A 12,717-nucleotide genomic window follows, 5' to 3' on the forward strand; every position below is an offset into this window, starting at 1 on the left:
TTTTTTTTTACACATGCTATTAGCCGAACACGAGTACATCTATTCACCCGGGCGTCTATACTTTTAGACAAACTCGTGTATACCGTAGTCAAACCTATAAATATTACGTAGATACAGAGTGTCTCGAAATACTTCTTTCATCAATCGTTTGGCCGTTTTGGACTCGATTTGTCTAGTATAATCGCGTTTTTATCCGGTAATATATTTATCTCTGTTATAATAAAATGTAGGAAATTAAAGCAATCCAGACAATATAAATAGATCGTAGATAAAATTTTACATAGATTTTATTATCATAAAAAAACTGTAATGTAAGGTAAAAAATTATGACGGTCAAGAAAGTATGACAAGAGCTATTTCGGGATATGCTGTACACTTAGTGTAGAAAATTCCACCACCCACCGTGAGAAACCAACCCACTGTACATATCCGGTAGGCACATAACAGCAAAATCACCCGTTGCCAGAAAGTCGAGCAAGGAGGAAACTCTTCGCTTAACAGCCGCGCTTTCGTCTTGCACTTCACTTTGTGCAGACTCGGGGGTTCCATCGAGCGGATGTTTTTCTTTTCGCAAGATCGACCTTTAGCCCGGTGATTCCGGAGAACAATTTCATACTTTTTATAGCTTTTTCTCGATTCTGATTAAAATATAGAAAAAATAAGTATCGATTCTTTTATATAATAATTAATACAAGATTATATTCTATGAATGCAATTATTAAAAAATTCTCAAATTATTTCTCATCGTCTTTAATTTTGCAATAATAAAACTTCCACGCGTGTTAAAAATATTCTTTTGACAGAGTCTATAAATTATTGATTTTTATAATTACAAAGTGCACGATTATATCTCAAATCTTCTATTTTTATTATCGTCAATACATATATTTATTAATTGAACATTTAAACAAATGACTCTTTGTTCATTTATTCTATTCATTGAGAATAATGAACTCCATCAATTAGACACGAAAAAAATGTCTATCCGCTCGATTGATCCTTCGTGGTAAAATATAAAATCGAACGCAATTGCTTGAAAGGAAAAGGTAAAGGGCGTCCGTATCTTATCGATAAACGTCCGTGCAAGATCCAAGAGTAAACTCATACTTGCAGAAATTTTCTCTTGAATTTTTGCGCGGAACGTGAGATTCACGATTTTGTGATCCGAGATATGAACGTCGCGCGGAAATGAGACGAGAGAGGGGAGCGGAAAATCGGAAAATTTAAAAAAGGGGCGCCCCTTTCCTTTGGGTGAGGGTTTTACACGAACCGTCGCTTATCTTTCTTTCTCTCTCACTCTCTCTTTCTCTCTCTCCAGGAGATTAAATTAGCGAAAGAGGATTGGGCAATGCACATCCAGCGTTTGCCTTCTGAATCGGCAACCGCTTGATTACATTACGTTGTTTGTTTCCGATAGTTTCAAGCTGCTTATAAAGCTACACGTAAGAGCTTTAACTCTTCGCGATGGCTTTTCGCTTCGTAATCATGAAAAAAAAAAAAACATTGTTACAACATAAGTCCCAGAAACCGACGTAGTAATAAAGATTAAAGCAACGAAGATGAATCTCCGTGAGACATATACATATAAATAATCAAGAGGTTAAAATAAATAATTAAGCTAAGAGATTGCTAATTATAGAAATTATCGAGTATTGGAAAATCAAGGTTCGCGTGTGTGTGAAACGTGAATATAAAATCAAGATTTCCACCGCGCAAAGGGTTAAGGCTGTTTCCATTTTTAGAGAAGCTTGATTACACATACATCACGTGAGACATTCTTATCGGAGTGTTGTAGACACTTTTCTAGATCGGATTTAGTTTAGTTCGCTTTTAGAGCATTCGCTATGCCTCCTAATTAGAGGTAACGATCTTTCTCGCGTGGTTGCCCTTTCCCTTTCGAGTCTTCGCGACTGACAATCGCCTTATCACCGGCTAACGTTATATTCCTTGTAAAAAAAAAACAGAACAGCTGGACCGAATCGAGGAGGGCATGGACCAGATTAACGCCGACATGAAAGAGGCCGAGAAGAATCTCACTGGAATGGAAAAGTGCTGTGGCCTTTGTGTTCTTCCCTGTAACAAGTATGATACGACTATCTTAGCTATATTTTGTATTTTCTTTTTTTTTTGCATACTGTCACTCTCTCTAAAAAAAAAAAAAATTCAGAAAAAATGCTTTACACACTTTACTCTCTTATCAGGTTTATTAATAATATATACGATTTTTTGATCGCACATGAGCTAACAATAAGAGATAAATTCAACGCGCGTTAAAAAATAATTTTAGTAATTAAAGAAATAAATATAGATAATAAGAAATTGTTTAAATGTAACTCATATATCAAAAAAGATATATCGTATGAAATTATGATTGTCGTTTATAAGTTTCGAACTTTGGCGATATCTGTATCAAAGCTGACTTAACGTATTAATAATAATTGGCGGTGCAAGTCTATATAATTAAAGCAGAATATCGCATCAAACATGAAATTTATTTCAAGTTGCAATTTGTATGAAATCGATGTTTCTCGCTGAACATCATGTTAGTCGACAAAGTTTTCCACGATAGACCCGAACTTAATCGCGTTGCTCGCGATCTTGCGCGCGCAGAGGCGCCAGCTTTAAGGAGGACGAGGGCACGTGGAAGGGCAACGACGATGGCAAGGTCGTCAACAATCAACCCCAACGGGTGATGGACGACCGCAACGGCATCGGGCCTCAGAGTGGCTACATCGCCAAGATTACGAACGACGCGCGCGAAGGGGAGATGGAGGACAACATGGGCCAGGTGAACACGATGATCGGCAATCTGAGGAACATGGCGATCGACATGGGCAGCGAGCTCGAGAATCAGAATCGGCAGATCGACAGGATCAATCGCAAGGTAAGTGGGAATGCGCCATCATCACCACCCGGTATCCATGCTGCACATCGCAGTTTTGCCGAGCTACTTGGCATGGCTCTAAAAAGTACTCTTGTCCAGCTACCGCCTCCTCCCCTCTCATCACGGCAAAGTAAAAAACGAAATTACGAGGCGATATTTTTGCGAAGAAATTTTAATATTTTAGACTTTTTTTTAAGAAATTGTACTCTGCGTATAGAATAGGGAGAGTCTTTATATTTTCCCAGCTGGACAAGAGCGTAAAAAAATTATCCGGACGGTAATTTGCGTCCGTCGCACCCATCGACATACTGTTAAATCCTTGGTCGAGGGAACGATAAGAAAAATCTTTTAAAGTCTTAGAAAAATCGAAGAATTGGAAGTAAGAGTGCAGTGTTAGAATGCATTCTTCCTTCATTTTTGATAAAAGTCAAAGTACCAAATACCATATTGTCTGAAATAAAGCTGCAAAGTTTACAATAAAGGGCAAAATATTGCTCTGACGTAATTGTTGTATGTCACAAGGAACTTTTTGCCTTTCAATCTGATAAGTAGTTTAACAGATTGATGTTTATTTTACCAAGGTAAAATTATTACTTTAGATTAATGAATTTATGGTGTCAAGCGATAGTCTTTATAGTGTAATCCAGTATGTCGATGTGGTTATTTAAGTCCAGTACACATCTGCCAATAATACTATTAGCAAATATCGAACAATTTGATCGATTATTTTGAAGAATTTTGATTAAAATAAACGTGAAAAATTGAAAATTTATAAGACTAAAAATTTTAGAAAATATAGGAAAATCAAAATTGGAGGATTCTTGTAAATTTACATTATAAACAAACTTGAGGAATTTTTAATCCTTGCATTTTTGAATTCACAATGCATTCTAGCCCTTTTTAATATCTCTAACTGAATTTTAATTCGACATGCAACTTTTTACAAGAAAATTAAATCCTAGTTTAATAGTTAATTATTTAATTCAATTAAATTGTGAAAAAATATATATTGAACAATATATAATGCAAATTTAATTAATCGCAACTAATATTACGGTTTATATTTGCATATGTTTACTGGACTATATTACACGGGATGAACTGACATGTGTCGCGATATATGCGCGTATCTTTATGTCACAATGCACAGGCTCAGAGCGATGCACATCACATTTGTCGTCGCTTTCGCTTTTTTATGTATCCATCGACCTTTCCTTTCTTCCCTTCTTCCGCTCTATCCTTGTATATCACGTGATCCTAATTCGAGCAGGTGTTCCAACGACGTTCATCGTCGCCATTCGCGTCTTTTTTCACTTTTCCCTCGAGAATAAATGGTGTTTAAAAAGCAGCGCGACATGCACTATGTCTAACAATCAGCTAAAGAGATCTTTTGATCGATTGAACTTTAATCTTATAAACAATATAATATACAATATGATATCAAAGACGTAAATGAAACTAAAATTCTCTGTTTTACTGTAAATAATAAAATCATATTTCTCGATAACACAACATAGAAAAGAATTAATATATTCATTAAAAAAAAAAATCATGTACTTTGGTTATCTAGGAATTTTTTTTTAACTCAATTTCATTCATTTGTTTAATTACACACCACATCAGAAATGCAGTGACGAATTTGTACAATTTTTATAATTGTAAGATTTTTCCCTCTCCCCCCCTTTCGATTTTCTTGTTTAAGATTAAAGTTGCAACGGGAAGTCGAAATTACGGCTTGCAAAAGTGCAATTTCAATATCGTTGTCCGAAAGATAAAAGTAATCCCAGCAATTTCCGTTTCAACGCATGCTTACGCAAGCGCACCGCACGATTTTAGCCGCCATGATTCGCCTCGTCTTAGACGTCGCTCTTTTTTCTACGGCACCTTCTCGATTTATTCCACGGGCACACTTTATCCCTCGGTCATCCTCTCGATACAGCCTGCCTTTTATGTTCTTACTAAATTATTGCACCACCTCTCTCTCTCTCTCTTTCTATCTCTTTTTTACGAGATTTTTTCAGGACTATGGATTCTCAGCGCAAACAAAAATTTTGACGGATTAAAAATAAAAACTCTTTCATATTGAAATACTAATTTTAAGATAAAGAGATGCAAGATTTTAAACTTGTGCAAAAAGATTGAATTAACAATTTGTTTAGTTAGAGATTTTTGTTGAATTATATATCTATTATTAAAGTTGAAATAATATTTGCATTAGGGAAAGTAGGGCTACATGTTTCTTATGAATAAATAATAAAATTTATGAATCTATTATTCTAACGATGTGATAATTTGTTAACTATTTCTTTCTTCAAATAAGAACGCTTGAGAATCCATCCACTGTCACTTTTGGATTTTTATCATAGTCCTCTTAGTAGGTCCTAGACAAAAGAGAGGCAGAATTCTGTGACTATAAAGTGCTCCTCGAACGATCAATACATATTCATATCTCTAACGCGGTAACTTCAATACTTCAATAATTATCTGTCACTACTTATTGCAACGCGGCGCTATTGAGCTCCCGATCAATTTTATTTCTCGTATTATAACTCCGTATTTATCGTATATACGGCATTTACAGCGTTTGCATTAACCCGAATTAAATGCGCAACTCAATAATCGATATTCGACGCATCGACATTTACCTTCCAACCTCTGATATTTATTGAGATTAAATTTATATTTCCTTGACTCATTGACTCATTTTTCTTTTCTTCCTTCTATCTCATTTTTTTTATTATTAGATTCTTTGTTATGTTATTCTTTCCATCGATTGTTTAATGTCTTTGGTATTAACTATCAGATTCTTTCTTACCGTGACACAATATTTTTTCTTCGATATCGACAATAAATGTTGATCGTTCGAGGATTGTTAGCTCTTAAAGATCATATCTTAAAACTTCGATATGATTTCAAATATTCTAAGCCATTTTATTTCGATATATCCTGATCTAATCTTTCCGCGTAAAAGATCCGATTAATTTACATATTAATCGGATAATCACAAAAATCAGTGTTCTATAAAAATATAATTATGGTCTTTAATGGGTTGTTACAGTGGGGTGCAGGGTGCACAATCTCAAACAGTCCACTAGATTAATCGATCAAAAAATTATATGTAAATGCAGGGGAGAAAAGGTTTTATTAATCACAAAAACTTATTAATTAATTTTCTATAATTTTACTTAATTTAAATGTGAATTAAGTTCTTCACTTTTTTCAAAAATACAAGATTGATCGTGCATTATTTAATATTAATTATCGTATTGAGACGATTTCTCTGATTAGCACAAAGTGCGGTATAATCTGCTACACGATCCGATCGTGGTACTATATAATGTCGAAAAGGGTTGAACCCCGTGCGAAAACCGCAAGACTCGAGAGATTGTGCATCACACCGGTGAACGAAAGCCGCACTAAACACACATACATATATACATATACACATACACATCCATTCGCAACCACATCGCACATCTCTATGACCGAAACCCAAACTGATAATCCGCAGGGCGAGTCGAACGAAACGAGGATAGCCGTGGCAAACCAACGTGCGCACGCCCTGCTCAAGTAAAATGCGTCTCTTCTCTCTGTCTCCACGTATCCGCCTCCTCCGAGCCCCAAGTTGCATATCATGATGAGATGTCGTCTCGAACGAAAGAAAAAAAAAAAGAGAAAGGAGAAATTATACATATTGTGTATTATACATATTTAGAGACCTGACACGCACGATTGTAGAACTGGGATTATTCCTGCATGCGAGGAAGGGGAGGAGGAGCGAGAATATTATAAATATTAAGTTGAATATTTGAATTAAAGAAAGATATTCGTGCGTAACCTAATTATTAAACATTATAAATTAAATTAGTTGAAATTATTAAATGATATCGCGCATGAATATTGTGCGTGTTGTGATTTGAGAATTATGACGCAATGTTATATCCGAATATAATGTTCATTTATTAAAATGATTGAGATATATATATATATATACACGAGTAATATTATATATTTGAATATATAATATTTGCAATTGCTAAAATGTTGAAATATCACATTATATGATATGAATATTCCCAGTTCTACAAATAATCTCCCCCATCCCCAACCCTCTTCCTTTCTGCTGTCTTCTCGTCGTCGCTCGGACACCAATCCCGAGTGTTGTCTCCACAATCCGAGCCACAAAAATAACCTGTGCAATAACGAAAAAAAAAAAATCTACTAATCATTACTACCAAGCTTTTATCGAGATACAACGACGATATAGAGTGAACAGTTGCTTGATAGTCACGGTACATACACAATGCTTTCCGAAGGAAATGTTTTACTTAGGATCTTTAGAGCGCGAAAAAATGTTATCTTTATCTATATATTTTTGAAATTTTTACAATTCGTGAGAAGCCTTTGGTCTTTCAACCGTAAAAAAAAAAAAATAGTGATGCCTTGATACTTCCACTAAGAAATAGCAAATTTGTTAGAGAGTTAGTTGTTAAAATTAAAACTGCGGATCGTGAGACATTTTTATTTTGTGTATCCTTATCCACTTTCTAAAAATGCCACGTAAATTGTAACTTGAACTTTTTTTTTTTGAAAAACGATGCAAACGGTATTCAATCTGTTAATGACAGATAAACGGATAAGTAAAGATCGGATTTTCTCTCGATGGATGGATTTTATATCGAGAGACAAAAAAAAAGCATTAGTGTAGACCGAGATTAATGAGCGATGGAGCATCGCACTGAGATGTGTCATTTCACTCTTATACACACGTTGTCACAACGCCCATGTCACATGTTGTCATCCTCGTTGTGATTGTCACGAATGAACGCCGCCGTCGACGACGGCGACAGGGAATTGCCTCTCGTTGATCCCTTTGAACCCTATGTGGGAAACGTTCTCGACGCTTTCGCCCCGATGCTCCCCGACAAGATCGATCGGGTTAAAACGCTTGACATGAGGAGCAGCGTGCGAATTTCGTCGTCTTTCGGATTTCGCGCGACGCCGCGCGGATTTCACAAAAGTGTGGTCGTGTCGAATTTAATTGTCACGGTCACTATGGCATTTGAGAAATTTTCGTCTCGAGATTCTCGTAGAAAACCACGTAGTTTTTTGAAAATCACACGTAAAGAGCTGCTTTAACAAAGTAAGAATCAATCTACTATTCCAGCGAAATAGTTTGCAACAAATACAGCTATATTAACTAAAAATTATATTATTTTAGAATTATATTCCAATAAATAGAATTAATATTCATAAGGAAATATTCTTATGATCGATAGAGACATTTCGCGTTAAATTAATACTTTTTGAAAATCTTGGACGACTCTTTCTCAAGTTTCTTTAAGAAATCATCTGCGATATATTAGAGTGTCCGCGGAAATGGTGACATTTCGCGATCCCCGGCCTCGATTTATACCGACCGGTCCTCGACAGCTCGCGTATACGACATTGCGTTTTTGTTTTTCTTGTTCTTTGACACGCAGGGTGAATCGAACGAGACGAGGATACAGGTGGCCAACGAGCGAGCCCATCAGCTACTCAAGTAAGCGGCCGTACTCTCTGTCGACCACCCCCATCGGCCGCCACGAGCATCACTACCATCACCCTCCACCACTACGACCATCACCGACAACAACAATACAACAAGAACAACACCGACACCACCAACAATCAGCACAATTTACACTCGACAGCCCACTCAATTGTTTGCAAGCGGCTTACCTTATTCGTGTTTCGTTCGTTGTCTCTTCATTCGCGTCTAAAAAAGAAGACATCAAGCTTGACGGAAACAAGCTTAAGAGAAATATACTTAACGTTGCCAAAATACTTAACCCTAAACTTGACTGAGTAAGTCATGTAAAAAAATACGTAATTCTGTTTTCTTACTTTAATTTTAAAATAGGAATTATGTGCATTGTATATATTTGGGTAAATTAGAAATGATATTTAAAAATCGTCGTCATATAAATGGACTTCTGATCTTTTAGACGATTTTTATTTGTGTTATCTCTTGTGGTGTCTCTTCTAACTTGCGCGTTAACCGCAATCCGCTAATTGCAATCCGCTTTACAAACAATGCAGCTCAGGAAAAATTTATGTAAAAAAATAAACGCTGAATTTGTTGTCATATTGGTGAGTACTGTTGTATAATGTATCTCCTTTGTAAAATAATTCTTTGAGTTCTACTCCCTTAGTTTCTGCTGCAAGTTTAGGGTTAACGCGAGATCGAGTCACGGATTTGGAGATTGAATTTGATTTTTGATTTGAAATTCGAGTATTTCCGTCTAATTTTCCTAATTTAGGCATCCGAGGACATCCGGTGTAATTTTCGATCAAAGATACACTTCAACCATTGTTACATGAACAGAAATAAAATTTAATCTCCGAAACACGGGCTCTTTAATTTTTTACCATAGCCGCAATAATTTGCCGATGAAGCCTAAAGTATTCGAAACGAATCACTTCGAGGCAGATAATCGGCAATAATCGGCGGATAAAATCGGATATTAAAATATAGAATTTCTAATTTAAGACCAGCAGTTTCATTGTAACGATCACAATAAAGTGCCGATGGAATTTTTCTCTAGCGTGGCAGAAATTTCGGGTATCGTGTAGTTTAAAAAGCGGAACTGTGAAATTTAATCTCTGTTTTAAAAGCGAGCACAGCTTCGTTCTTTGTCGACAGGATTAACATTAACTTTAACTGTAAAATTTAAATTAGAAAGAAAAAAAAATATATATATATCTCGTTAATTACACATATATACGTACACGTACACGTATTCGAGATTAAATGCACACGACAGTGCAACGATTAATCAATTTTCTTCTTGGTTCAATCGACTCCGGAGAGGAATTATATTGAAAAGACGAGACGAGAGGAAGCAACAGTATCACAGTACAAAAACATTACACTCATCTCCCTTTGACGAGAAAAATTACTAATATTCTCGTACAAGCAAGCTCGTGCAAGCTTTACTTATTATCTCGTTATATATTTATCACTCTCCGATTATAAATCGCGCTCGAGAGAGCTATATTCAACGATAGCTGATATTTTATCTATACGCACGCGAGAAAAGCGACATACTTAATCTCCCTCTCTTGAATTTTCCCGAGTTTTCTCCGCGAAGGGCCTTGTTGTTTTCCTTTCCCTTCCATATAAAAAAAAAAATTTTTAATCGATTATACATGCACATATATACACACACACACATTCCCGAACTCAATCTCGAGTAATCTCGAAAGCGTTTCGGAATTCTATCGGGTGTCCCACCCGGATCCGCGTGCGAGGAACGCGCAAAGAGAGATCGGTGACACTTGGAGGAGGAAGGGAGTGGAATCGCGTGCGGAGGACGAAGGAGCACAGGACGAGAAAGAGAAAAAAAAAGAAGAAGAAGAAGAATATATATACCGAGACGTAACCGAAGCAACGAAGAGAACGCGTTCAGCCATACACGATTAATAGGAGTCGCTGAAGCTGTAGATAGAGCGAGGTCTTCTTTTTTCGTCGTTTTTAAAACTCGATTCACACAACTCGACAACGTAGAGCGTAGGTGTTATCCCCCTTGTCCTTGCCTTCCCTACCACACCCCTCCCCAATTCTACCCTTTTGCGCCAATCGCGCCGAGATCACAGTAAGGTTTAACTCCAAAAAAAGAAAGATTGTACATTACTGTATTTACACGAGGGCGACGTACCTACCTTGTTAAATCGTACGACGAGGAGAGGAGGAGAAGAAGCCTGCCGCGGCTCGAGAATCGATATCCGTGGAATCTCTCGATAATTCTGTAGTGGCCCTAAATTATCCCGCTGTGATCCTGGTATACCCTTATTACAGAACAAGAACAGTAAAAGATTCTTACATAGCGAACGCGTTCTCGTTATTATTGACATTTAATGAATATACGCCTCCAGACTTGAGATATTCCTTGATAATTTTGTAAACTATTAATCCACTAATTTATTGTAAAGTGGCAGTCTTAGTAATTTCAAGTCAGAGTTCTTGCATCCCTACGGTCATTACGCAATTTTATACGCTATCCTCTTTAGCTGCACGCGCGTTGGCAATGCAAAGGGGATCGATTTATTGCTCGACAACGGAGAGGAAGCCAATAATTTTTAATCAACGTAGGCGTTTTTTTCCACGACATCTCTATTTTCTAAACCTCGAAGGAAATGATAAGTCGTAATAGCGGATATCGATCTCTCTCGAGCGGCGCGGCCAGTAAAGATCGAGCACAAATAATTGCGTAGCCTTTTCGATTTTGCTTGTCCTTTGCTTTCTCTCGAAGAAGAAAGAAAAATGCTCTTTGAACGTTTCGCCGGACGAATATGTGTTTTAAGAGGAGTGAAAGGATTCGCGAAAGTTTGAGAGAGAGAGAGAGAGCGAAAAATAAAATCCGAATGTGTGTATGTGAGAGAAAGAGAGAGAGAAATTGTGACACGACGCGAGATCATTAGGCCTATAGTGATCGCTTATGTCGAGAAAAATTTTAAATATTTCTAAATAGATGACGTATATACACAGGGGTGTCTCATTTCTATCTTATTAATCCACTAATGACAGATTCTTTGGTCAATTCGGAATGGATTTTTCTTCGACGAAAATATCAAGACAACCGATGGCTTTCGAATAATTGCCAATTTATCGCAATTGTATTCTTCGATTAATCGAGCGGAATTTTAATTTATTACAAAGATATAAAGTGTTAGCGAAATTTCCGCGAATGGGACAAAATCCCTCGATTTGTCGAGGAAAAATCGATTCCGGATCCGGCAAAAGAAATCTATAGCTTAAGAAATAACGCGGTTCAAAAGTGGAACGGCCGGTATACATATGTCATTTATTTGCATATATATCTATATATATATATGCATATGTATACATAACCGTGTAGAGAGCGAGCGCGGTGAGCCCTTTCTTAAATAGCTCCTGGTAGATGAGAATCGAGTGTTGCAAAAAGGCTACTCTAATCAAGCGAGAGAGTGAGAGAGAAAAAGAGTATCTTTATTACATATTATATATATATATTATAAATAAACAAACGAGTACATAGATATATAAATACAAATATATATATATATATATACATATATATATAAATATATAAATACGGGATCGAGCAATATTGTACTTGTTACTTCGTCGTTACTGTTTATCACCGCGTATTGCGAGATTACGTACTTATTTTACGAATATTATCCCCTTCTTTAGCCCTCTCCCAAACCCAATCCCCCCGAACGATTAAGTCATATCGAATCTACAGGTCTATGTGGTAACGCGTACACATTTAAACATCTACTCACACACACACATACACGCAGGAATAATGTATAGACAGGCAATTAGGTAAATAGATAGGTAGACGAGTAGAAACACACACGATAATTTAAAAACTAACGGAAGGAGAGGAGGACGAAGTAAGAAAGAGTGCGTATGTTTGTACATGTGAGAGAACGGATCGCGCGAACGAGAGAGAATAATAATGAGGAAAGCGAGAATAACGATGCGAGTGCATGAAGAGTGGGAATAATGCGGAAGTTACAAAATAAAAATTACCGCTCTTTGTAAAGAGGTACAGGGTGTTTCCGGGGCTGCCGGAAGCGTTTTCGCAGCGATTGAATGGCCAAATTGAAACAAAGCGATGAGAGAGCGTTTGTTTCAAGATGCAACTTTGCACTTCGAGCAATTCTTAACGTCTGGAATTGTTTAATTTTTTGATTGATCTTCTAATATATTTGATTCTAGAGAGATACTAGATAAGACGTAAGATTTTATTTATTAATCCAATTTATTTCAGACAGATTTAATATTATTTTAATTAATTAAT

General features: G+C 36.5%; 1 protein-coding gene across 8 annotated transcripts in view; it reads left to right on the top strand.

The window, feature by feature from the left end:
* LOC115240403 (synaptosomal-associated protein 25) overlaps window positions 1-10,274 on the top strand; it is a 44,561-nt gene extending 34,287 nt beyond the window's left edge. For 6 of the 8 annotated variants that reach the window (XM_029815531.1, XM_029815530.1, XM_029815534.1 and 3 more), the window contains exons 5-7: window positions 1,965-2,082; window positions 2,611-2,884; window positions 8,368-10,274. In XM_029815531.1, the coding sequence (XP_029671391.1) occupies window positions 1,965-2,082; window positions 2,611-2,884; window positions 8,368-8,430 (455 nt within the window). In that variant the 3' untranslated portion in view covers window positions 8,431-10,274. Of the gene's footprint in view, window positions 1-1,964; window positions 2,083-2,610; window positions 2,885-6,395; window positions 7,318-8,367 lie in introns of those variants that run through there. The other 2 variants (XM_029815536.1, XM_029815538.1) reach the window with 1 other exon arrangement.
* The last annotated feature ends 2,443 nt before the right edge of the window (window positions 10,275-12,717 follow it).

The sequence above is a fragment of the Formica exsecta genome, unplaced genomic scaffold, assembly GCF_003651465.1.
Source record: "Formica exsecta isolate Colony F162 unplaced genomic scaffold, ASM365146v1 scaffold425, whole genome shotgun sequence".
Classification (NCBI taxonomy): domain Eukaryota; kingdom Metazoa; phylum Arthropoda; class Insecta; order Hymenoptera; family Formicidae; genus Formica; species Formica exsecta.